The following is a 27,705-nucleotide window of genomic DNA, read 5'->3' on the forward strand; positions in this document are numbered from 1 at the left end:
ATGGGTGGCCGGAATAAAAAGCAGAGGGCTGGCAGCGCGGCCCATACCGCCTCCGTCGCCACCGCCGCTGCTCGGGCTCGGGCCGCTGCTGAGGCTGGCGCCGCCGCCGCTGCGGAAGCGGGCAGCCGGGCGGCACCGCGGCCGCCTCCCGCGTCCAAGGAGCCGCGTGTCAAGCAAGGTACCGGGCCCCGCGGCGTGAGGCCTGGGAGCGCCGAGGGCGCCTGTGTCGCGGGGAGGGCGAGGGGTGTCGCAGCCGGCCGGGAGTGCGCGGAGGGGTGGTTTCGCCCGGGAGCTCCCGCGGGCGCGGCCTGCCTTTGCCCGGGGGCCGCGGCGCTGCGGGGAAAGGCCTGCCGATCGAGCGTCAGACGAGGCGCCTCAGGTCCCTCCGGCGCAGGCGTTGTGGGTCTGGCTTTACTCCTTGTGGGGACGCGCCAGCCGTGTCGGCACTGGCATGTTCGGTTAGTTACAGAAAGCCTGTGTTAGAGAATGGGCAGTTGCAGAGCAAGGGCTGTCCAAGGGTTGGTGGGGTGCCTTCCCTATGGGGAGCTGCTTCTCTAGGTCTGTTTTCTGTATGTGCTTAAGACCACAGTAATCATGATTTGGAATAAAGCACTACTATGCTGCAGCACTGTGAGATGCCTTTGCAGTAGATCTCTTTTGCTAGAGCTTGTTAGATAAGTTATTGCATCAGTGACAGCTTGCGTTGCAGGCTGCCATCCTGCAAAAGCCAGGCCCTTTGAGATTCCAACCTGTTAATCCAAAGGCTTCTCATTCACTAACTTAAGCTTCCTGAACCTTTTCACACACATTCAGCGTTTTTCCAGATTTGGGCTCTGTTACATATATTTCTTGTGTCTCCCAGTCCTTCAACACCATGGTGCTCAGTTCACTTCAGGAACTGTCCTGCTTCTCCCCCTGGTTGTCCACTGATGTGAAAAATAAGTTAATGTCAGTGAAAAGTAAGTTAGTGTAGTCTAAATACTGTGTAGTTGAACAGCCTGCTGGCAAGTGCCAGTGATTTATCTCCCAAATGCGAACTACTCTTTGTAGTTCCTCAACAGAGGTGACTTTTTTTTTAATGCTGTTACCTACACCCAGTACTGATTGAAAAATGGGCTCTCCTGGAACTGCTCTGCAGGGAGCCCAGCACAGATGAGCTGCCCAACCTGCTTGGTGGGAGGTAGCTGTGTCCTTCTGCAGCCTCATGGGTGAGGAGAGATGTGAGGCTGCTCAATTGCTTTATTCCTGTGCAGTGCCACAAACAGGATGAGTCCTCTGAAAACAATGGAATACAACAGCAAGCTTCGAGTTGTCATTCTAGTGACAATGAATAGCTTTGTGAATTAGTATTTTTCTAACTGTGTGAATTAAAAGTATGTAGGAATAAAGGCCTTTGTAACCCAGTACCCTCTCCTAAATAGGGGCCAATGGCAGGTACCTAGGTAAGAATAGGTGGGAGATGCAGTGGTACTGTGGTAGGGTATTCTTAACATCCTACACCAGTTGTGACTTAAGGCTTGGAGTGGAATGTTTATTCAGTCCTCTGGCAGACTGGTGGATTTCTTTGCTATGAAGCAAATGTCCAGTATCCCCAGCTTTAGTGGCAAGGAGCTCTGTTGCATAGCTATGCACTTTGTAATAAAAGCTCATTAGTTTTGCTTGATAGGGAAGCTAATGGTGGATTCCTATTTGGCACTCTTTTTTCCAGCGTAGAGAGCTGACAATTACATGTCATTTCACTGTGCCATTTGGGATTTTGTATTTTGCCTACTGAGAATCATACCTTTCTTCACTCAAGGGTCTTCCTGAACTATTGATTGTAGCTCTTACTGTTACGTACCTGCATGATTCTGTCAAATTAGTATGTGTTTGCTTGCACTATCCTGTGTGTGTTCGGTTTGCTTTAGGTACTGAAAACAATGTTTTCTTTATTTGACTTGTGTACTTGGTGCTTATTTGCGATTTGCAGGTCCAAAAACTTACAGTTTTAGTTCAACAACAGATTCCAGTGCTGCTGCAAATCTAAATAAATCTATCCTTAAGGCAAGTATCCTCTTAGGTAAAACAACTTTGTTTTTCATAGTACTCTTTTTTTTTTTTTTTTTTTTTTTTTTCTGCTGAGTAAATACTTTCTTGGCTCTTCAGTATTACTTTATGCAGGTAAACTACATTGATGTATTGGATGTTGACAGTCTTGAGTTTCATATGTTGGGTGTGCTTTAAGATATAGGGATAAACTGACAGGGTCAGATACTTTGCATGCAGATCTGTTGTTGGGGCTTCTGCTGTATGGAGAATTCTTCTTCCTGTCAGAGGAAGAACATAGATTCTAGTATAACAACCTCAGTAGTAACCGAAGCTTTGTTCATGTCTTTAAAATGTTAAAAATGCTAACATTATTTTGCTAAAAATAGATTATTTTTTGAAGATAGAGAGGAAGGAGAGGGTCACAGATTCTTATTTTATACCAGTTATAAGAGGAGGATAATTCGTTCAGAAAGAATTTATTTTAATTTCCTTACAGTATTTCCCCAGACATACCAAATTTCTTTGAATATGTAAATGGGCCTTATCCATAATAAGGAATGAACTTTACGATTTCCAGTAAAAGTGTACAGCTTGTAGACATAAAAAGAAAAGAAGTATCCCTATATTAAATGTTTACTGTGCTTCAGAAAGCTGGAAAACTTGATTTGAATGGCAGACAGATTTCTTATTTCCTTAGCCATGAAAAGTACTTACATGTCATAAAAATTAGTAATGTTTTGCTTTGTATCAACTTATTTTCCTCTGTGCAGGTAATGATAAATGGTAATTTGGAGAAAAGAATTATTGATATAATCAATGACCATAAAAAGCAAAACGATGACAAAGGAATGATTTCCAAAAGACTTACTGCAAAGAAACTACAGGTAGAGTTTAAGTTGTTATTCTCCAGCCATTGATTGTTTTAGAATAAACAGTTTCTTTTTTGTCATTTGTATCATGCCATACTATACTTATGCTTCTGTATGTGGTACAAGCTAGTGTAGCATGCTTTCTAGTACTTAGGCTAACGATTAGTCAGTGGAATAAACAAGCATGCTTAGTAAGAATGATGCTTCTTTATTCTTTCTAAAATAGGAGTCTTCAGACAGATGAATAAAGCTTAATATGAATGTCTTAATGTTTTGTACATTTTTTGTGTGTGTTTTATAGAGATAGAAAATTGTAGGTTTGTTTTTCTAAGAAATAAATTCTATATAGAAGCTGGAATGTAAAACTATTTGTATGTATGCATACATAGTTACAATAACAATACTGTAAGCTTTGTATGCAAACCAGGATTTTCTAATCAGCCTTTTGATATATTAATTTATACTGCTTACTTCCATTTAATGCCTGTTATCTGATAGGTGGGAAATAAGAGTTTACAAGCCTATATTAGATTGCTAGATCAAATCCTGGTATTTTCTGATTCTTTACAGGATGTATACATGGCTTTACAAAGATTCTCTTTTAAGACTGAGCACATTGAAGAAGCAATGAAAAATACACTTTTATATGGTGGTGATCTTCACTCTGCACTTGATTGGCTTTGTTTAAACCTTCCTGATGGTGAGTATGGTGACAGAGAATTGACTACAGGTTTTGACACAAGAGTAATAGAATCAGGTCTGGCATGGAAATGCTTCACAGTAATAGTTAAATATACCTTATTATTAAGACCTTCAGTCATCCCAGTGTTCCTTTCCTAGATAACTGGTTCTGTACAATGTTTTAGCATATAAGGTCTTGCAGACCTCTTGTTCCTACTCCTAGGATTTTATGGAAGTCCAACAATCAGAATGCTGGCTTATCAAAATGTTGAAGTCTAATTTTATTTCAGGCATGCTGGTTTTATGTTCTTCAACACGCTTCTAAAGATTTTTTGTAATAATTATTTGACATGTTCTGTGACGTGTTTTTTATTTTGAAGATGCCTTGCCTGAAGGTTTTAGCCAGCAGTTTGAAGAAGAGCAACAGAAACCTAGAGCAAAATTTTGTTCTCCTGTGTCACGACGAGACCCTCCACCTCACTTAGTAGATAACAAAAAGAAAGAAAATGTTCCTGAAACTAAGGTAATCAGGGAAACTTAATTTGTATTTGCTGGAGAAAAAAAAAAAAAGCACATTTCCTGAAGTACAGAATTTACACTGGCCTCTAATAATGATGTGAAAAACCTCTGAAAATAGATATGCTTAATAATTGACACCCACGTAATTTAAAGTTCAATGGAATGGTCAGTAGAAGATAACTTTTCCACATCAAGTCTAAAAGGTTCTTCATAATTCACTTTCGTGGTAAAGTGTAGCTTATTTTTTTGCTGGAATGGAGAAATTAGTTCGGATTATTTATGGATGTCATTCTTTATGTTGTCCCTGTATGGGATTAGGTTTCCCTGTGTATTTATAGTGTTTTGGTTTGTGTGGTTATTGAGTCTCAGACATAGTCATTTAAAAGATATCCTGTGAAAGTGACACAAATTTTAACACTAGAATGAGTCCAGCTGCTCTAAGCATATTGTGAGGTGTTTACCTGCAGCAATTGGCCATGGGCAACATGCAATTCGGTGTGAGTTTTAGGTGAAGCCCTTTATTGGGTGAAATCACACAGATTATATGCATTTGTTAATGCAGACATGGCAAGCTAAAAAACTGCGAATTGCTTACACACACTGTTCACAACAATCTGATTGGCTATTAATTATAACGAGCTCTGATAAGCATATCTTGTAGCTAAACATCATAAGTTTACCTTTGATGTCTAAAAAACATCTGCACACCCGCTGTTTTGACTGTCTGTTATGGCTGGTTCTTGACATGTTGACTTACTCCCAAATACCTTGCCATAACTCCTTCTTGGTTTAGGGCCCTTTGTACCCTGGTCTTCAAGGCTGCTGTGTTTTGAGAATGTGATTACCCAAATCCTCTCAGCATGAGTAACTTTCCTGTTTCACAGGAACTCGTGGCTATTGTCAGGGCCTATGTCTTTTGTGAGGAGAGTCAGGCTTCTGGCAGGCCTGTTGCCTGTCCTGACATTTACCCTGGTTGGAGAAGTTGACCCCATGGTTTTTCTTATATACATTATGTAACTTACTTGTATATAATATTTTAATCAGTAGTTCCTAAATACTGATAGAGAAAACATTGGTATTTTTACTCACTGTTATCATTCCCTCTAACTTTCATTGCTCTTCCTAGGAGACAAATGTGGGGAAAGAGAAAGAAGTAAATATGAAAGAATGGATTTTACGATATGCTGAGCAACAGAGTGATGAAGAGAAGAATGAGTCTGCGAAAGAGTCAGATGAAGAAAAGTTTGACCCAGTAAGATAAAGTAACACTTAATGGAGGTCTTTGGAAAGACTGATTAATCCATCTGCAAATGGTGGATGTATTTGTTAAAAATTGTGGATTTAATAGTTTTTTACATTTGCAGTCTACTGAAGAGCAAATGCATTGACACTTCTCTTTTCCTAAGTTGTTTTTCCTTCCTTATTTTTTTTGCACTGTGCTCAAAATGCTGAATGTGTAGTGCTGGAAAGAAAGTGTTGAAGTATGGCTTAATGAGATTAGGAAAGAGAGGATTTGACTGTTAGCTACGTAAAAACTAATTGTTCACCCTTTGTGTAAGCTTTGGTATAAAGGACGAAAAACCCACTGTTATTGTGAAGTTCATTAAAAGTGATAAGCTTACAGTATTCAATTTGTGTTTAATAATTCTATTTGAAATAGAATGAGAGGTATGTACACCTGGCTGCCAAGCTTTCAGAAGCAAAAGAACAAGCAAGCATCTCCAAGCAAGACAAAGACAAGCAAGGCCAGAAAGTAGCACAGGAGAAAATAAGAAGGCTTCAGCAAGGTAAAGCCTTGCAAATTACCTATTATTTTGTGGCTTGAGTGGTTTTTTTGCGCAGGTGGGTCTGAGTCAGATTTAATTGATTTCATTATCTTCTTTGCCCCTGTGTGAATTACAGGCTTTCCTGAGTCTAGCCTTACCATGTGGGTCAACTTCTAGTAAATCAGTAACATTTCACTACCTGTGTTTTCTGGGTGCTCATTATGAATTAATGTAATTGATTTTTTTTTTTCTGAAAAATAAATGTGCAGCAATTGGTGGTCTAAGTTTTATTCTCTCTGTGACAGAAATGTCAGTACTTGAAGAACATCCAGTATTTAATCCATCTGTAAAGATTTCAATCCAACAACAAAATGAAAAGAAGAAAACTCCTTCACCTCAGCCTCAAGAATCCACCCTTAATTTGAGCTTGCTTGAAAAACCTGATGGTGCTGCAAAGGAAGACAAAGGTGAGTTGAAAATGGTTTGAGTAAAAGCTTAAAGCTTACTGTAAATTTTTGTTACCAGTTCTTCTTTGTCTAGGTTGTATTGCATAGCTGTTCTGAGTCATCAAGCTCAGATTGTGGAAGAGGCAGGTGGACTACCTCATAAATCAAGCTGACTTTAAAGAAATCTATATTTGTTTTAACAGATTATGGCAAAAACAGCCTTCAACATACTGTCATGTCTGAATTTTTTTTTTTGGCGGGTTAGTTATGATTTCCATTGTCACCCTCTCATCTGTTTAAACTATTTTCATTGTAAGCCTCTGAATGGTTACATAATTTTCTAAAAATCTAGTGAATGTTCTTAAATTATTTGGAGATTAAAGATGAGTAATAAAATACTGTAATTATTTTCCTGCTAGATACTCCTTTGGGAAAAGCACGAATTTGTTGTGTAGTAGTATTGGTACTCCTGAAAAAGATTTCAGAAAATACTGCTCTCTAGTAATCTAGTAAAAATGAATTTGTAGAAAACATTCTGCTAGCAAAAAAATGTAAAATAAATTTTAGGTGATTTAAAATGTGTCTTTCTGCTCTTGCAGGGAAGAAGAAAGAACCGCTAGATATAAGGAACTTTGATTATAGTTCTCGAAGCTGGACTGGTAAATCTCCAAAACAATTTTTGATTGATTGGTGCAGGAAAAATTTTCCCAAGAGCCCAAATCCTGCTTTTGAAAAAGTTGCAGTCGGAAAATATTGGAAATGTAGGTATGTATTTGCTGTAAACCTTACATTTTCCTTTTGTTTCATTTTAAAAATGTATTTAGTGCTTTTTACCCAGAATCTTTTGTTGTTTTTTTTTTTTATTCCACCAGGGAGGTATTTAACTCTGAATAGCTCTGCAAAAGTAATACTTACCTGAACACTATGCAAAAAATGAGGTTCTAGTGAATGATCCCATAAAGAAAGGATTAATTTTTAATTATGTACTGCTGAATGAAAGGTTCTGAAGCAAACCTGTGAGAGAAATTTAGTCCAGTTAATTTCTTGTATTCTTATTCAAAGTAATATATTAAATCATAGATTTTAAGCATATCAATACCAAAACCCCTTTGGAGGTTATTTAAAGTGAAAGTTAAAGATTTGTATGAAAGCTAGAGTTTAACAAAACAGTGATTTTTAAATTATTTTCAGAAAATGAGCCTATAATACAGGGTTATAAAGTAGAATATCACTGTGTACAAGTAAAGTAGACATGGCATTACAAATGACTAATGTTTCTTGAAGGAACCAAGTAAAAGACCCTATCTTCTTGCTCAAGTAAATCAGTAGCTTTTAACTGTCCCCCTAAGAATATCAGAAATGTGGCTGTTGGTCTCAGTGGTATATCTGTTAGAGATGCTTGCATTTCAGTAGATCATTAACTGTCATCTCAATCTATGCTAAATACTCACAAGCACACAAACAAATATTTAGTCCATCTTCAAAGCAGCTAGTCTTAATGGTGATCTGTATGTATGCAACTATTTCTCCTTTGAAGAAAATGAAGACTCTTATTAAGAGGAAAAAGTATCACAAATTCATTGACCTGCTGCTGAAGAGTTTGAATAGCAAAAGAGGTTGTTGGCTGTTTCTGTTTACAAGTTAGTTTTGAGTAACATTTAAGTTTACTTAGTTTAGTTTTGCTATTTGAACTACTTCACTCTTCTATTTTAAACAAAAACATCAACAGGTACGCTGTTTATATAGGTAACAAAAATTAAGGTAAATACTTGTATGAATTTTTCTTTAAGGGTCAGGATTACCAAATCATCAGGTGATATAATGGCAATGTGTCCTACAATTGTAACTGAAGATAGTATGCAAGCACAACATCTGGCTGCTACTTTGGCCCTCTATCATTTAACCAAAGGACAAGTAAGATTTTCATCATTATTACTGTTCTTAGCCTGGAATCTGCCTCTGCACTTGTTTGTTCTAATACCTGAAGTTAAATTCTAAAAAAAACCCAGTTTATTGAAGTGTTTCCAATTAAATTCTTTCTTTGTATAATATGTTTATTTGCTTTTATCTGTAGTCATGCGTATGTGTTGCAGCATACAGAGAGGAATACATTTTGGAAGTAATACTGTTCTTTTTATGTTGTAAAGGATGTGAGGCAGCTGAAAATAAGTGTATTGTTGATGTTTATTTTACTGTTATCACAGCATCTGCACTTAAAAATAGTTCCCTGCTTCTGTTTTGTCACTCAAGTTCACTTGCTAGCATCCATAACACTTTATGTGTAAGTAGTACATAAAGTTACTTTAAATTTTTTTTTCTGCTTTTTCCACCTGCAGTCAGTTCATCAGTTACTGCCTCCTACCTACCGAGATGTGTGGCTAGAATGGAGGGATATTGAAAAGAAAAAGGAAGAAGAAAACAAGATAGAAACCAACAAACCTCGTGATAACTTTATTGCTAAATTATTAAACAAACTCAAACAGCAACAACAGCTACAATCTGAAAACCAACCAAAAGCATCTGAGGGTCCTGAAGATTCCTGGGAAAATTTAGTTTCTGATGAGGACTTCAGCAGTCTCTCCCTTGAGACCTCAGATACAGATAACTTGGAACCCTCAAGGATTCTGTTCAAAAAGCTGCAGAGTTCCTCCAAATACCAGAGGCTTCTGAAAGAGAGACAGGAGTTACCAGTGTTTAAGCACAGATACTCAATTGTAGAAACTCTTAAAAAACATCGAGTAGTTGTTGTGGCTGGTGAAACAGGCAGTGGGAAGAGTACCCAGGTGCCCCATTTTTTGTTAGAAGACTTGTTGCTAGATGAAGGATCAAACAAGTGTAATATTGTTTGCACACAACCCCGAAGAATCTCAGCAGTAAGTCTAGCGACCAGGGTTTGTGAAGAGCTAGGCTGCGAATCAGGACCAGGAGGAAAAGTAAGATGTGGCTAAATTCACTTCACTAGTCTTGATCAAATGCAAGAGGATCATAGAATTGTAGACACTGAGCTGTGGGAAGGGGTCTGGATTGTTGGCGCAAAGTGAAAACGTTATTTCTTCAACACATAATTTGATGTAATTTTCACTTAAAAAGGGCTTCTTGCTGTGTCAGTTGTTTTTCCAAATTGTCACCTGTGAACCTCTGGGTATCCATCTATATGTCCTAAAAAAAACTGAACTGGGTGATTAAGAGCAAGAGTATTTCATGATGAGGGTGTCCAAACACTGGAACAGATTGCCTGGAGACTGTGGCATTTCTATGATTACAAATGCAGAAACTCTACTCAATAAGGCTCTAAAGAATCCATTCTGCCCTTGATTGAGACCCTTCTTTGAGAGGGGCTTCTTCCAACATAAGTTATTTTGTTATTTGAAGAAAACCAAAATCCTGAATGTTTTATGGTCATTTATTTGTGCAAAAATATTTTTGTTTGAGGACTGTTGAAGAACCCTGAAAAGAGCACCAAGTTTACCATCTCTTCTCTCCTCTAGAGAAACTTAGTTGTAGAGTTCAGATTTTTTCCCCTTTGTTAGCAAAAGTAAGTGTGTGTGTGAAAAAACAGCGTGGTAGTCATTCACCATAGTATTTAATCAGCAACATATGCAGTGTCTGAATCTAACAGTATTTAAATTTCACTTCATTTTTAATATCTCTAGCTCATACAGTATTTTAAGTTACTTTTACAGTTTTAATATGTCTCTCTTTTTTTAAGAATTCTCTGTGTGGATATCAAATTCGTATGGAATCAAGAACAGGAGAAGCCACCAGGCTACTGTACTGTACAACGGGTGTCCTGCTTCGTAAACTTCAAGAAGATGGTCTTCTTTCTACTGTATCTCATGTTATTGTAGATGAGGTTATTAGCTCTTACTATTCTGCAGAAGCTGTAGTTATTCTAGATGTTGGCTTATACTGAAACCTTGCTATAGCTAACGTTTTTCTAATCCTAGGTACATGAAAGAAGTGTCCAGTCTGATTTCCTGCTAGTTATTCTGAAGGAGATCTTGCATAAGCGTTCAGACCTGCATCTCATCTTAATGAGTGCCACTGTTGACAGTGAGAAATTTTCTAGCTATTTTTCACACTGTCCCATTTTAAGGATCTCAGGGAGGAGTTACCCTGTTGAGGTAGGTAAATGTTTCTTTAATTATGCAAGACACTTTGTATGCCCATAACAGTGTTTGCCTGTTTAGTGAGAAAATAAACCTGTATCACTTTGTTTCTAAAAATACTAATCATGATATGTATTTGAGGGGATGAGGGAAGAGCAGTGGGTGTTGTCTACCTTGACTTCAGCAAGATTTTCAGAAAGACTGTTTTTCTTCACATCCCTGTAACCAAGCTTAGGAAGCACAGGTGGGATCAATGGACAGTGAGGTGGGTTGAGAACTGGCAGAACAGCAGAGCCCAGGGGGTAGTGGTAAGCAGTGCAAGATCTGGTTGGAGGCCTGTGGCCAGTGGTGTGCCCCAAGGGTCAGTGCTTGGTCCAGTCTTATTCAACATACTCATCAATGGCCTGAAGGAGGCAACAAAGTGTACCCTCAGCAGTTTGGCTGATGATACAAAACTGGGAGGAGCGGCTGACACACCAGAAGGCTGCGCTGCCACCAGTGGGATCTGGACAGGCTGGAGCGTTGGGCAGAGAGTAATCTTAGAAAATTCAGCAAGGGCAAGTGTGGGGTCCTCCACCTTGGGAGTAATAACCCCAGGCACCAGTATAGGCAGAGGGTGGCCAGCAGGTTGAGGGAGGTTGTCCTGCCTCTCTGCTCTACCCTGATGAGGCCACATCTGGAATAATGTGTCCAGTTCTGGGCTCACCTGAAGACTGGGAACTGCTGAAGATTGTTCAGCAGAGGGCTACCAAAATGATGAGGGGACTGGGGCATCTCTTGTGTGAAGAAAGACTTAGAGAGATGGGTCCCTTCAGTCTGGAGAAGGGAAGGTGCTGAGGGAAACTCATCCACGTTTCAACATCTAAAGAGAGCATTGGGAGCGGCTGTGCAGGGAGGTTGTGGAGTCTCCTGTGGCAAGATTAAAGACCTGCCTGGATGCAATCCTGTGCAGCCTGCTCTAGGTGATCCTGCTTTAGCACAACTAGATCTCCAGAGGTTCTTTCCAGCCCCTACTGTTCTGTGAATCTGTAAATGTGTTTCAAGGGCTTGTAACCCTTTTCCTTTTAAAAATACAGCTTTAGTGCTTTCAAGTACAGGTGTGTACTATTTTTTTTCTAATAGTTTTTTAATTGATTAAAATTAGTCCATCAGTGACATTTTGGTGGGTTTTTTGGGTGTTTTTTGGGTTTTTTTGTTGGGGGGTGGTCTGATGAAGCTAAGTAAAAAAGAAAGCATTAAAGAACTCCCCCCATCCCATGCAACTGTGCCATTTAACTCTTACGTACATTTTTCATGCGTGTCTCATGGGCTGTGGTAAAGGTAGTATTAGTGGTCATGTGGAGGGGCTCATTAACAATCTCATAGCAGCTCTAAGTTCAGACTTTAAAAAATTGTAAGAAAGATGAAGTTGAAATTTGCAAGGTCTACCACAGCATTAAAAGAATTCCATGCCCTGTTCAGCTTTGTATTTAAGCTTTAAAAACCCCAAAAGGTGCTGGTTAGATTTTTAACATGCCTTGTATTTCTTCTGTGATTTTTTTACTAAAGATTTTCCATGTTGAAGATGTAATTGAAGCAACTGGCTATGTTCTGGAGAAAGACTCAGAATATTGTCAGAAGTTCTTGGAGGAGGAGGAGGAAGTGACAATAAATGTTACTGGCAAAGGAGGAAGCACTACAAAGTATCAGGTAAAATAAGCATTTCTAGTTTTGGCTTTGAAGTGTTGAGTTTTATTTTTTTCCCTTACTGTTTTATCATTTTAGCTCTTATTAAATAGGATTGGATTGGATGATTTCAAATACTCTTTCAGTTGATAAAAGGCAGACACAATGGCACTCTTGCAGTGTGAACCAAACATTTAGTAATGCTGCACTCTTACGTTTGTCTGTCACTCCTTTACAGCTGCTTTGGTTTTGCTGTATTTGATGTTGAGTTCTCTTGCACAGAATGCCAGCTCTAGATCTATAAGCAGCAGCAGGGCAAAGCATTTTAGGTTTTTACTCACAAAGAATTCTAAGTAGTGAACCTAAGAGCAGAGGAGGCAAGGCCTTATCCTCCTTAGCTGAAAAACTCCTGGAATCCTCCAACTTGGCATGTTACATGAGGTGATTTATGCAAGATCATTGTATAGAACTTTCAGGTTTAAGAGGCTGCGGTTAATCCTGGCGGTACTCTGCAGTAACAGCTATATCTGCATTAGGATAAAAATTCTTAAAGGTGAGAGTATATGAATGCTATCTAAATTTAGGCACCTTAGGTTCTTCAACTAGGCTGTATATGTTTTGGGTAGATAGTGGTCCACTCTGACTTGCTGTCTCAAAACGTGTGTGGGACCATTTAGCTTGATGTGATAAAACACGTACCTATGTTGAAAACTATGCTTTAATGTGCACTGCTCTCATGTGGTTTTCATAGTGATAGTTACACCATACATCACAACAGCCTCCTTTGCTTGAAACACAACCACTCTCTATCTCTGTGGTTTATTCCTGTTGAGCTTTCAGTGCAGAAGGCTTTGTGGTGGCAAACTTAAGTGCATTGATTAACAATGAAATAATTTACAATAGTGCCTTTCAACATGTGCCCTTATGCCAAGTATGTAACTTTAAGATGCTTATAAACAACTTGGATATCTTTCTTCTGCTAATTTTCCCTCCCCTGTTCTTCTGTGCTCTAAAACACTGCAGGAGCTGCCACCTAATTTGCTCTTAATTTTCATTCTAGCCATTAGTTGAGAAGAGTGAAGTCAGGGAGAAGAGAAGTGGGAGACTAAGTTCTACTTTCTCCTTTCCTCTTAATTTGGGATGCTGTTTAGTAGTAGTAGTAGTAGATACATATACCTGGGTTATTTAGGTGGCTGTGATTTAATCTTACGTTGATTTTGGTGGGAAGTTAGTCTAGTAAATGTCTCTTATCTCAATCTCTGTCTCAAACTTGTGGTTTAACCCCAGCCAGCAGCTCAGCCCCACACAGCCGCTTGCTCACTCTCCCCACCAGCAGAATGGGGTAGAGAGTTGGAAGAGAGAAAAGACTCCTGGGTTGAGATAAAGACAGTTGAATAGATAAAGCAAAAGCCACACACACAGCCAAAGCAAGACAAGGAATCATTTCCCACTTTCCACAGGCAGGCAGGTGTTCGGCCCTCTCCAGGAAAGTAGCGCTCCATCACATGTAATGGTGACTTGGGAAGATAAATGCCATCACTCCATATGCTGCTGCCCATTGCCTTCCTCTTCCCCCAGCACCTTATAGTGAGCATGATATCATATGATATGGAATATCCTTTTGGCTAGTTGAGGTCAGCTGTTCCAGCTGTGTCCCCTCCCAACTCGTGCCCCCGACCCAGCCTGCCTGCAGGTAGAAAAGGCCTTGGCTCTGTGTGAGTAGTAATGAGAAGATCTCTGTATTATGCTGTTTTCAGCACAGATCCAAAACACAGCCGCATACTAGTATTGTGAAGAGATTTAACTCCATCCCAGCTGACACCAAGGCTGTTAAACCTAAATTAAGTGAATGACAAGTTCTCTTACCTTCCTCTAAAACACTGAGAATACAATTTTCTTTGTCCTTTTTTTTTAGGAACATGTCCCAGTCCAGTCTGGATCTGGTATTGATTTGGGACCCTACTATGCAAAGTATAGCAGTCGTACGCAGCAGGCTGTCTTCTACATGAACCCTTACAAGATCAACCTTGAACTTATTTTGGAGTTGCTTGTATACTTAGGTACAGTCTACTTCAGTTTATATACTTGTGCCTCTCATTTGGACTTATTTTCCAGTGCTTTCTACTGATAATTAGGTACTTGACTTCATTCTGACTGATACATCCTAAAAAGCCTTTACTGCAGGGCCAAAAATTAGTTCCTGTTCTCAAGTGAAGCTGTTTACAAATGTCTGTTTGTTGTAACTATGTACCTGTACTGTAACTTTCCAGATAGAAGTCCCCAGTTCAAGAATATTGAGGGTGCTGTGCTGATCTTTCTACCAGGCCTTGCCCATATTCAACAGCTGTATGATTTCATTTCAACTGACAGAAGATTTAACTTGCGTGACAGGTAATGCAGGTGTTTTCTGTGAAGTTAAACTACTAAGTTAGTGAGTGTTTGCTGGGTTTTGCCGTCAGCCTCTCTTGGAAAGGGAAGACAACAGTTACACCTTTGAGCTATTTGTGGTACAACGTACTCTTTATCTAAAAATTAGACAAGCCAAAGTGTCAGGTGTTTAGGAATATTATAGTAATAACATTTTTACCTTTTATTATTCAGCAAGGTTAGAAAGGACTTCACTACTTTTTCCGCTTCTTGGGGTATGGAAGCTGCTGTACGTGGGTATAGCTTTCTGTGACTGCTTCCTGAGAAGATAGCTAGAGGCAGTAACCTACCAAGAGGAATGGCAGAGTGGTGTAGTGACAGAGTTTTGAAATTTATTTTGTTGGATGACTACAAGTTAGCAACAGGATGACATAAAAACAATATTCATGGTAAAGTTGTAGAGATTCATAGGTGGTCTGATGTCGAGGTCTAGAAGAGAAGTACAAAGCTCTGTGGCTGTTTCACCTCTAAAGGCCTTTATTACTGAGGCTGGAAGCTGTGTCTGATTTTTTGATAATGGCTCTTGTCTGGAAAGCACAACGTATAGAACTGTGGTTCACAGACACATAGTTGCCCATTTTGCTAGCCTATTAATGTAAGTTAACCTTAAGTTGTGCAGTAGTAGTGTTTTTCCTGCATTGTCATATAAGAGAACAGCCCTGTGAACTAATGGTGCTATTCTTTCTTGATGTTATTGTAAAACATTTAAGCAGACTTTCATACCTAATCATACGAAGTTTTACTCTTTCAGGTTTACATCATTGCTTTCTCCAAACTGTAGTCATTGTTCTAGTCTATTTTTTGGGTTTCTTTTTTTTACTGTATCTTAATTTAATAAGCTTACACTGATCAGTGCAATTTCTTGTTCTAGGCACAAGTTGATAGCTTTGCATTCTGTTCTTTCAACTCAAGATCAAGCAGCTGCATTTACAGTACCTCCTCCTGGTATTAGAAAGGTATGATATATTTAGAAAGGCAAAGTTCACCATTGAAAGGAGGAACTTTTCTGTGGGTACAACTCCAAATTGTTTAAAAACTGATTTTATAGAATTACACAAAAAACACAATTGTTCCTGTAATTTTCACAATGCGAAGAAACAATGTTTCAAATTTGGTGGTCTCTAGCAAATATAAGCAAGCATGCTGTGAATACCTGAAGTAATCAGATTTATAAACCTAGTATTTTTCTAAGATCTTCTTCAATTGTTGCTTTCCTGTATTTTAACTATTGTTAACCATTACCTACAGCTGTTATCTAGGAAAATAGTATTTTAATAGTACAGCAGTAATTAAAAGTTCACGAATTTTGGCAGGTACTAGCTAGTAATTTCGATGGATTATAGAACAAAGAATGCAAAATTCTAACTTAACTTTTGATTCCCTAGTAATTAGGGAAGATTAAACTATTTTCCAGTCATGTATATTTTAATCCTATGTCAGATTATCTGAAGAAACATTTCTGGATAAAAAAAAAACTATAACCAAACTTACTCTAGAATATGGATTAGAATGTTAGTCAGACATTCCACAATTCTCTTTTGTTACCTTCCTTCTTTTCAGATTGTTCTGGCGACCAATATAGCTGAGACAGGTATTACGATACCAGATGTTGTCTTTGTAATTGATACTGGGAGAACGAAAGAAAATAGGTGAGAGTTTGATTTTCATCAGTCATACAGTGATTACTGTAAATATTTGGAAGTATTTACTGCAAGGATTTGGTAGTGTCCTTATTAAACTAGCAGTTCTAGTTCAAATGTGCTGAGCTTATTGAACAGGTAGCAGTTCAGGTACAAGTTTGGGACGTTTCTTCAGCTTTTCAAATGGTGTAATGCAAACAAGGGAAGTTGTTCATAGAACTGGAGAATCATGGTTACGTACTGGTTTAAAAAAAAGTAAATCCTTTTTATATTATCTCAGCTTTTAGAAGGGGTGGGGTTTTTTTGGACCATTTTAAATGTGAAGAGTGCTACAGAATGTGTTGGAAAGAGTAATTCTGAATTGCTAGGGAGATAAAATAAATAAAACAGATCCTTTATTTTCCCGTGTTTACACTTTTCATTAGTGTTACAACAGAGTTGTATCCAAGGGTCTACAATGTGCAGTTTCCCCCAGATATGCTTAGTTTTAAAAACAGAATGTAGTATTTTCAAAATAAATGCTAATGAGATGTTACCAATATGCTGGTATTTAAGTGTGTACAGAAATTTTAATCCTGAAATCTGAATGGGTGCTTGCTTTCCAATTTTTAAGGTACCATGAAAGCAGTCAGATGAGCTCCCTTGAGGAGACCTTTGTTAGTAAAGCTAGTGCTCTGCAGCGACAAGGAAGAGCTGGGCGTGTTAGGGATGGATTCTGCTTCCGAATGTACACAAGAGACAGGTACTGTAAACATAGTGAACAAGATTTTGTAAGTCACATAAATGTATCTGAAATAAGTAAGTTTTGGAAGAAAGAATTAGTAATTAAAGGGAAAGTACAGCACCCAGGAATTGTAGAAGATGAGTTTTTAACATCTCCTGCTGTGCATCAAGTACACAGAAGCCTTCCCTCCTGAACTTTGCATTTTTTATCAGACAAACCTGTAAGCTTCTGCAGTGGTGTGTCTATGGACAAGAGATGGAGAAAATGCAATTTATATAACAGTGCAGAATTACTTTATTCCATTGCTGTAACATAACTTTTCTTCTTGCTTGTCTGAAGGCTGAGTATTTTGAAATAACCAAAGAAGCATGCATTGTAGCCACATGCAAAACTTTCAGTTTGAGCTATGCATTTTAAGAATTTGTTTTGAAAATTGAGGTCTTACTGCCTTTCCCTCTGTTTCACTAAAATTCTTGCTTTCCAAACTACCACACAGGCCTTAATTCAAAGGATGAACAGTTTACTCATGCATTAAAAAATACATGCCGTTGCCCCTGTGCCTTGTCCCTCTAAAGAATATCTGCAAAGAATGAGCATGTAAAACCTGAGTTTGTAAATTGAATTAAAAGATTAAATTGAATGAATCTGATTGTATGTTTTTATGGTATTGCAGGTTTGAAAGTTTCATGGAATATTCTGTTCCAGAAATACTGCGTGTGCCTTTGGAGGAGTTATGCCTTCATATTATGGTACAGTTTTGGTTTTAGAATTACTGACCTTGTTAGCTAAAAATACTACATATGCCTTTGGAGGAATTATGCCCTCATACTATCTATCATGTGGTTTTGGTTTGGGGATTACTGACCTTAGCTAAAAAGGTTTGCTAGGATAGCCCTAATCCAGTGTAGTTACTGGACCTTCTCCCACCAGGGCAGGGAGGAACCTAGCAACTGTTTTGGAAAATGTAGAACATGCTGCTGAGTGAGAATAGCATACTATACTATTGCAGTTTACTTCAGAGTGACAATTCAGGCTTAGTTAATTTCTGCTTAAGGAAGCAGTTTTATTCTCCCTCTCCCCATACTTACTGTAGGATATGCAAGGGGAAAACTATCAACCTGGCAAACTAGTGCCAGTTTGAACTGTATCTCATCACGTTTGAGAGTCTCCCACTTATCTCTGACTATTGTTAACAAGCTTCTCTGATCAGTGTTGGTGCTGCATGAAGTCCTCCTGAACGATGAAGTTTTGTTAACCTAATGTGGGGTGCCATCTGCACTTTGGGAACCAAGAGGCTGGCTTAGAGTGGAGGAAATGTGGGCTTTTGATTGCGAGAGCAGCTTCCCAGTGTCCTTTGTGACTACTATGAAAGCTTGTTACAGTAATTTTTTATATTGAAATATGTGCCCATTTACTCCACAGAAATGCAATCTAGGCTCGCCTGAAGATTTCCTTTCCAGAGCATTAGACCCACCACAGCAGCAAGTAATTGGTAATGCAATGAACCTGTTGAGGAAGATTGGGGCTTGTCTGGTAAATGAGCCCAAGCTGACTCCATTGGGCCAGCACCTTGCAGCCCTCCCTGTCAATGTAAAGATTGGCAAAATGCTTATATTTGGTGCTATATTTGGCTGCTTGGATTCTGTGGTAAGTTTAAAAAAACACCGTACATTAAAAAAACCCCAAACTATAGAAATAGTGATCTATTTACAATTGTATTGGGTTTGCATGGCAAGGTTTTTGGGGGGGAGGGGGCCACAGGGGTTGTTTCTGTGAGAAGTCGCTAGAATTCTCCCCATGTCAAATGGAACCACACCTATATGATTTATTTGAAACATGGTATTTTGAAAGGACAGTGCAAGAAATTACAACATTTTAAGGTGAGGGCATCTGGAAGGGAGTAATCTAAGTGTTCTTTATGGTTGGACTCTTTGGTTGTAAAGGTGTTTTCCAAGCAAAGTGATTGTAAGATTCTAAACTCTTAAGTATTGTTCACAAGAGGATAATCATTCTTGGTCCCCAGTTCTATCTGTTGTGATCCCAGGGAGTATGACACTTACAGAAAAACTCCTCTTATTATGTGGGTTAGATGAATTTGGAGTACCCCACAGTCTGTGGACTGAGAACATGCTGATGCAAACTAACTGATGTGGTAACTTACTGTATGAAGACTACAGCATGGTTTATACTTTCACATAATCAATTTAATTTACAGCAGATTACGATGAAGCATGGGTATCTTAGTTACGGAAAACTGAAAGTTTTAAATGCTCTGTTCTCTCATTATCTTCTGCTAATGTGGTATAATCAAAAGCAGTCCTTCAATCTGACCTTCACTGCATTATATCAGGTATTAGGCTGTCACTTGACAAACCATTTCATGTGAGGTTGATATTCTTTATCAGTGTATATAAGGCACTATGTAAGTGACGTCTTCAATATAAGCTAATTCTGAATTTTATGTAAAAAAATTCTTATGGTGATGAGTTTTCCTTGAGACTTAGTAGCAGATAAAGTATTATTGAATATTACTGTAAAAGAAAATTTAAAACTATTTGTATGATAAAATATTCGTAAACTTACAAGTGTAAATGATGTGGTGTTCACTAATTGCAGGCAACTCTGGCTGCTGTTATGACAGAAAAATCTCCATTTACCACACCAATTGGTCGAAAAGATGAAGCAGATCTTGCAAAATCATCACTAGAAATGGCAGTTTCAGACCATATAACAATCTACAATGCCTACCTGGGGTAAAAGATAATTCTGTGCTTATGGCTAGATGCAGATAACACTTAAGTAACAGTTCTGTAAAGAATCCTTAATAAGTATCTTCTCTTGATTTGCTTGCACATCAAGTTTTTCTTCCCAGAATAATAATAGAATACTAAATATACAAAAGGATAGTTGCGTAATACTTTATCTTTTTATTCCTGTGCTTGCACAGAGAGAGATATACTGTGTCTGTTTATCTTAGCGTTTTAGATATTTTATTTACTGTTTGTGGTATGCTGACCTGAATATCATGTATTTTAAAAAGTACAAATACATACTATAAAAAAGTCCACCCGTAATAGTTTTCTTTTTAGGATATTATCACTAAGTCTCAAAAAACACACCTAGACTTTGATTCAACTGTCAAGACACAGTGAGTAATTTTAGAGAGAATATTACCTCATATTTTTGTTAGCATCTGTTAAATTTGTTACATGCATGTTCCCTGCAGTGCTTTTAGACCAGCAGCATTCATTCATTCATTAAGGCCACTTATTTCTAGTTTTGAGTGGAGAATACTGACCAAAACACAGTCTTGCCTTTTAACTTAATACCACTTTTACATTATGATAACTGTGATGTGGTTCCTTCTTTACTGTTGTAAACCAGGATTTTTTTCCTTAGGTGGAAAAGAGCTCGCCAAGAAGGGGGGTATCGTGCTGAAATGACTTACTGCAGAAGGTATTTCCTTAATAGGACTTCACTATTAACTCTAGAGGTAAACCATATAATTCTGTTCTGTACTCAAAAGTGATTTGTTACAATTTCCCTCTGAAAACGTTATGTACTTTGAAAGAGGTGATGAGTTACTATTTTAGACAAAACAAGTGAAACGCTAGGGACTGATGAAGTCACCTTACTTGACCAAGGTAACAGTGTTTGCATTTGAGCTTTGATATGCACACTTCATTGCTGTAAATCTTTCCAGTCGATGTCATTGGAGGAGCTAATCCTTACTTCACAGAACCAAAACATATGAATTAAAATACTTGGGTTGTGTTAGTCTCAATATCAAAGAACAGGTATGTTTACGGTTAGTTTGAATGATGAGCCATAAACTTATGCAAATAGCCTTTTATTTTCTGTGAGAAAATGCTTTAATTGGTCTTCCCTATTGTGGTGGTTTAGGCCTCACTGGAGACCAGGCGCCCTCCAAAGTCAGTCTATCACTCCCCTTTTTAGTTGGACAGGGTAGAAAATACATGTTGAGAGGCTTAGGAGTGATGATAAGGACAGGGAGAGACCATTCCACAATCAGCATCATGGGCAAAACAGACTCAATGCAGAGTAAAGGAAAGAAAACTCTCTAATTCATTGCACTGCACACCCAGTGACACCAGAGTGGGGTAATGAGAAGTGTGACCAGATCTTAAAGCACCTCTCCCCACCCCTCCATTCTCAGAAGGCTTCACTTGAGTGATCATTTCCCTCCCTGTTGTGACATGGGGCGAGGGGGCAGGGACTGGGGGAATGGGGTTCTTGGTCATTTTTCTTCATGAGCTGTTTTCCAGATCTTAAGACACCTCTACCTCTCCCCCACAGCTCCCTCCTTAGCAGACTTCCCTTTACTCATGATTTCACTCCCTTCTTCCTCTTCCATTGTGGTACAGGGAGGGGCAGGGACTTCTTGGCTGGGGTGGGGCATTCATTCCTCACACCCTTCCCCTGCTGCACCGTGGGGTCCCACCCAGGGGAGACAGCCCTTCACGATCTTCTCCAGCGTGACTCCTTTCTCACGGGGCTTCAGCTCTTCACCAGCTGCCCCGGTGTGGGTCACTGCTCTGGTGGGCAGTCATAAATCACAGTGTCTCTCAGTCCCAGTCCTCCCGGGGTCACCAGCCTCCCCCCAGCAAACCTGTTCCAATGCAAATCTCTCCTTTGCTCGTCTGTGTCTCTGTCTCCATGGGCTGCAAGTGCTGGCAGGGGCTTGCTCCAACGTGGGTCACAGCATCTCCTGTATGTCTCCACCTGCTGCAGGTTGGGTCTCGGCCTTTTCCATGGGCTGTGGGGGGACACCTGCACCACCATGGGTTTCACCGCGAGCACCTGGGGCATCTTTCTCTCCCCAACCCTCACTGGCCTTGGTGTCTGCACAGCTCCTTACATCATCTCACTCCCTTCTCTGGTGGCAAAATGCAGCTGCTTGCAGGGTTTTTTTTTTCTCCTAAATGCAGTTCCCAGAAGCACTGTGACCATTGCAGATTGGCTCAGCCTTGGTCAGCAGCAACTCTGGCCTTGAATTGGCCAATGTTTAATCTTTGGGGCCTTCTGGCTGCTCCTCACAGCAGCCATTTTCTGCAGCCCCCCATTCTCTCCCAGCACCCACCTATGCAAAACTGGGACACCTGTTTAATTTTGGGTGAGTGATTTTTAAGAAGTGGATCTTTGATACAAATGTTGGGGGGGGTATTTGAATTATAGGTGAGAGACTTAATATTTGCACTGTATATAGTACCATATACTTAATCTTGTATTCCAGAATGTTTTTTTGTCATAGAAACAGACAGCATTCAAATGTGGCTGCAGAAAATGCAAATAGTTTTTCTAGTAAAAGGTTTTCCTCTGGAAAATACGAATATTTGGAAGGGAGTGTCATTGCTTGCTGATGGAATGGAGTATCTGCCTTTCTAAATTCAGAGTTTTACTGTTATCTTCCTAATTTCAGGATGTGAAGCAGGAACTCATAAGGGTGGTCAGAGCAGCAGGGTTCACAGCATCTGCAGTGCAATGTGGATGGAATGGAAATGGAACCATACAATCCCCTTCTCTCCATGAAATAGCTCTTCTTAAAGCCGTGTTGACTGCAGGGCTGTATGACAACATAGGAAAAATACTATATGCAAAGTCTGTGGATATTACAGAGAAATTGGCTTGCATGGTAGAAACTGCTCAGGGTAAAGCTCAAGTGCATCCCTCTTCTGTAAATAGAGACTTACAGACATATGGATGGCTGCTTTACCAGGAGAAGGTAAGTGGAGATACTTTATGTAAAGGTGGAGTTATGCCTCTAATACTAATGAATGCATATCAGTGTCTGAATGTCTTGTTCATCCTCAGTCGTCAGTATCTAGTGATCCTGAAGTCTGTGAAAGTGAGTCCGTTTATTGTCCGAGAAGTGGATTTGTGGCCCAGTGTACCATAAGTCAGTTTTCACACACTCAGGGAGACATTGCATATTAATACAGGCCTGGGTGCATGGTGTTTTCCCACAAATCAAGCACGTTGGTACTGGTACACTTCATACAGTTCAGGGTGTTAGTTCGGCCTATTAGTCACACCTTCTGTACTAACAGTTTATCTCCCTTCATCTTAAAGATCCAGTACCTTTTAAATTCAGTATGCCTGTTCAGTGATTAGTGGGTCTTTATCCGGGGTCTTTATTCAGCCCTGAAGGCATGCCTTTCATGTTACAATGAGACAGTTCCCTCCAAGGACACCAACTAGAAGACTTTGCTGACTTTTTCCTTGGGTCCAGCTATCTGTCTGACCAGCCTTCAGTATTCTTGTCAAGTTGACAATGCTGCCTCTTCAAGGCCTGACCTACTCCAGCATGTGCCTTCCTGATAACAGCCTTAACTTTTCAACTTGAAATGTATATCCAAAGTATATCTTGCACAAAATAATCAGACACTCTTGATTTCTAAGTTAACCCTTCAGCAGATTGAATGCTGAAGGCAAGTTAAGGCTGAATATCATGTACATGGTGAAACTAATAGCTATAAATGGAAGGAACTTTCTGTGTGTTATCACTGAGGCTTTTGTACAGTGCTGTTGATTATAAGATGATGACTTGAAGCAGTATTATGTAGTAGTACTGCTTCAAAGGGTGCTTTTCTTTTTGGCTGTTCTAAGCAGACTCTGAGGTTTTCAAACATGGTACAGGCCACATCTCCAGTAACAGCTTCAAGTGAAGTAGCCAGCTGTAACTGACCTGCCTAAGTGAAGTCTCCCCCTTACAACTGAAAATTTTCTCATTGCCAAATTCAGGTGGTTATATTTTGGTATGCTTCTGGTACACCAGATCCTTGACAGCAGATTACATGAGACTTCCTTATGCGTTTGAAGTGATAGTATTTTTTTGAAGAGTTGAAAATATTTCCTTCCCCCAAGAATCTTGTACTGTAAGGACAAGACAGCAAGGAACAAAGACAAGATAGCTAGGAACAGTGGAACAAAGAAAGCCTGGGCTTCTGTGTGAGGAGGCACTTGTTTCCTTTCTTCCCACTACACCACCTTCCTGTCCCATTCCATCTCTGAGAAGCTCCAACAGCAGAAGCAGCATTTGCTGAACACCATCATTTACTCTGTGGATGTGACTACACATGGGCCCATGTATCTCTATGTGCATGTGTGGATATAGATGGATTGACAAACCAGCTGCTTCTAAGTAGGATGTGTAACAAGTTTTAATTGCCTTCTCCTTCAGTTGGCTTGTTCATTTTAATGTCTCTTCTCTGAACAGCGCCAGGCTAACATCTTTCTCTTTGAATCTCAACAAGAAAATTGTGGCTTTAACTAATTTCCTGTTAGCATACAAGCCTGTCATTTAGAGATGATTTATTTTATGTGGCCTAGGGCAGACAAATTGCCATTGGTTTTTCTGTGTACAATGATGTGTGTTGGTTTGGTCTTGAAAGGAATAAAGTGCATTTTTTTTTTCTTTTAAAAGTAGCAGTTGAACTTGATGTTACAATTTTTTGTGGCTTCTTTCAGGGTTGTTGCTGTTTTAAGTGATTGTGTTTGTTTGTTTATATGCAGGTGAGGTACACTAAAGTTTATTTGAGAGAGACTACTTTAATATCCCCCTTCCCCATTTTGCTTTTTGGTGGGGATATAGAAGTACAGCATCGGGAGCGTCTCCTCTCAGTTGATGGCTGGATCCATTTTCAGGTGCGTTGGAGCGATAACTACTTCTTGTCTTTCCTGTTACACAATTGATGGAAAAGCTTAATTCAGAAAACTGTATACATGGGATGAAGGCAAAGGGAAGGAAGGAAGGAGAAATAAAGGGAATTGAATTTTATATAAATGTAGTAAAATCTTAGTAAATAGAACTTGAAAGAACACGCTTGTAATAGGGAGCTTCTAACAAAGCAGTTCTCTCTTTCTCCATGAAGAAGGCTGGTGTTCTTTCAGAAAATGTATTGGAAGTGGATATAGACTAAACATTGTTTTATAGAGCTGGTACCGAAGGCAGATGAGTTTGCTGTTTTGTATTACCTTCTTTTACAAACTTACAAGCATCAAAGTACATATGTATCTTTAAAATACTTTTTATCTTGCTTTATAGCCCAAGGAGTTATTTTGGAAAAGAAAAAAAAAGGCAAAAATACCCATTGCCTGGAGTGTTTAGGGTTTTTTCTTTCCACATGGAAAGCTGCATTTGGGAATGAAAAAACTGAGTGTGAAATACCAAAATCATCTGTAAATTCTCTTAAATGGCAAGTAATGGCTTTCGCTAGACTGCCAACCATTTGGCTGCAATTTTCTGTGCTCCTTTGGGCCCTGTGTTGCACTAAAGGAAGACTAGAAGCTACAAAACATTTTAGTATTTTTGCACTCTCCTTGTGCAAGCAACTCTCTGAATAAGTTCACCATTTGTCGTGAATAGGGAATTTTAAAAAGCAACTCATTTGTGGGTTTATTTTTTTATGATCCATGGGTGGCTACAGGTGGTGTGGTTGCTGTACCAGTTACATGTTGTAGTGTGTTTCAGAATTGCTATTTTTCTGCTAAGATTCTGAGCAAAATACTTTGCATTTTGTCCTTTTTTTCACTACTTTTTGTACCACAGGTGCTATACGAAAGTCATAAAGACTGGAATAGGGTGAGGATAAAATGAAAGATTGCTGGAAAAAGCTTTGGCTCTAGATATCCAAATTCTTCATGAGATTTAGAAGATTGTAATTACTTTTTTAGGGGGCCAGGCAGACCTTCTGAGAGGGAAACATATAAATAATTTATTTTGGGTATAAATTAATTTGTACTTCTATAGTTGGGGGGCAGGGGGAGAAGGAGTAGCAAATAGTAAATTAATGATTTCCCCATATAATGGTTTCTTGTGATGTGTGGGGAACGTGCTGAGTTTCCTTCTGAGCTGCTGCTCTTTAGGCTGCAATGCTATGTGCAGCAGGTGCTGAAACGTAAGAGGGAATAACATAAGGCCACTCATGAGTACACTATCCATATGCTTAAAATTATGTATATGCATCATGTTTGCATCTTGCTATAACTGTCTATGTGTAAGGTAATCTTTTAATCTGTTTAGCTGCAGAAGAACTCTACATGAGGGCATGTAGCAGTAGAATGAGGGGCAACAGTTTTAAACTTGAAAAGAGGAGATTTAGGTTGGATATTAGGACAAAATTTCTCAGTATGGGGGTGGTGGATCACTGGAACACGTTGACCAGGGACATAGTGGGGCCCTCATCCCTGGAGATATATTCAAGGTCAGGCTTAGTCAGGCTCTGAGCGATCTGGTCCAGTGAAGATGTCCCTGCTTACTGCAAGGGAGTTGGGCTAGATGACCTTGAAAGGTCCCTTCCAACCTTACACATTCTATGGTTCGGTGAGTCTATGTTTTGATATAAAAATGTCTGAGTAATGCAAACATTTTCTTCTCTATTGTTTATAGGCTCCTGTAAAGATAGCGGTAATTTTCAAACAGCTAAGAGTTCTCATTGAGTCTGTTTTAAAGAAGAAGCTTGAAAACCCTAAAATGTCCCTTGAAGGTAACTGTATTGCTGATGTTAACTCTCTTATTAAATAGACCTTGTGTATCCTCACCCAGTAGGGGTAGGGTGCCTTGAATATCTCTCTGTTCCCTAGAGAGACATTACTAATCCTACATATATTATGTGGTTCACCTCAAATGGACAAAGATCTGCACAACTTCTGTTTTGAAAGAGCCCTGGTAACATTCAAAGTGTAGTGGTAGGTAATGGTGAGATGTGAATCTCAAAACAGAAGTAAGATTGTGTGATAAACCTCTGGCATGGATGAATTTTAAGTGTTACTCAAGATGTCTTGCAATGTAAGTTAACGCTAAGAGTGCATTTTAGCCTCCAGAGTAGGGGTAGAGGACCACAATATAAACTTTGAACACTGGATGTTCAGAAGAATATTGGGGGTGGGGAGGAAGAAAGGGAGTTCCTGTATGCTGATGTATCTGTACATAACTTTGTCAGTCTCTCTTGTGATATACTGAAATGGCCACAGACAGCTCACTGAGTAATTTCATAAACTTTCTAATGATGTAGGATGGACAGTGTTGGCAGTTTTGCTCCACAAATGAGAATTGCTTGTCTTTCTTTAGAGCCTGGCATAGCATAAACCATGAAGACTTTAAGCTGCTGAGAACCAGGCTTGGCTTCTGATTTTTATTTGGGTTTGGAAATCAATTTTTCAGCTGGCTCTCTTCCATTTACTGTGTTTGTTCTCTCTCCTAGATGACAAGGTCCTGCATATCATCAAAGAACTGATAAAAACAGAGAATGGTAACTGAAAACAGACATCAGTAGCAAAACAGCTTCAGTAATGGCAGGGGAAAGAGGCACTCCAGCATTAACTGAAAGTATTGAAATGCTCATGTGGCTGATACCATCCACAATGTGGAAAGACTGCATGATTTTGCCTAGAATTTACCTTTCTGTTTATCATTTTCAAAGATGACCATTTAATATGTTTAGCTTTTAAATTTGGTGCCATTTGTATGACTCTACGAACGATGTATGGAAGCAGCTTCTTTCTAATATCAAAATGGCTGTGGCAATTGTTTTTCACTGGTGATGCAGATTGTGGTAGTGATTGGGTTGGGTCCTGAGTATCATTGGAGTAGAATTCCATTAAACACGTGCAAGGAGAAGACAACTGGGTTTCATCTGGTAATTCCTATTTTTAATCAATAAGTTTACAGTTCTAAAGCAGTGCATCTTATAGATGCATCTTATTTTGTTGTATGGTTTTTGCTGCATTGCTCAGATCCCACCTCAGTCTTCTCTAGGCTAAAAAGTGTGTTGATGACCCATCTTCTTAACAGAGGCTGTTTTGATGGTCT

The 27,705-nt window shown here is 39.2% G+C and overlaps 1 protein-coding gene across 1 annotated transcript; it reads left to right on the plus strand.

The window, feature by feature from the left end:
• On the plus strand, positions 1 to 27,682 carry DHX29 (DExH-box helicase 29; the record flags this gene model as incomplete). Its single annotated transcript, XM_084278729.1, has 27 exons — positions 1 to 178; positions 1,970 to 2,043; positions 2,799 to 2,912; positions 3,468 to 3,597; positions 3,959 to 4,101; positions 5,224 to 5,349; positions 5,758 to 5,884; positions 6,169 to 6,330; positions 6,909 to 7,074; positions 8,100 to 8,223; positions 8,646 to 9,242; positions 10,019 to 10,162; positions 10,257 to 10,433; positions 11,967 to 12,107; positions 13,999 to 14,143; positions 14,354 to 14,474; positions 15,382 to 15,466; positions 16,071 to 16,159; positions 16,764 to 16,892; positions 17,548 to 17,623; positions 18,297 to 18,521; positions 19,491 to 19,627; positions 20,274 to 20,367; positions 22,315 to 22,617; positions 24,408 to 24,539; positions 26,284 to 26,380; positions 27,098 to 27,682. The coding sequence occupies 27 exons, from the start codon at positions 1 to 3 to the stop codon at positions 27,151 to 27,153; spliced, it is 4,092 nt and encodes a 1,363-aa protein (XP_084134855.1). The 3' UTR covers positions 27,154 to 27,682.
• Positions 27,683 to 27,705: the final 23 nt, after the last annotated feature.

The sequence above is a fragment of the Gallinula chloropus genome, assembly GCF_964237585.1.
Source record: "Gallinula chloropus genome assembly, chromosome: Z".
NCBI lineage: Eukaryota > Metazoa > Chordata > Aves > Gruiformes > Rallidae > Gallinula > Gallinula chloropus.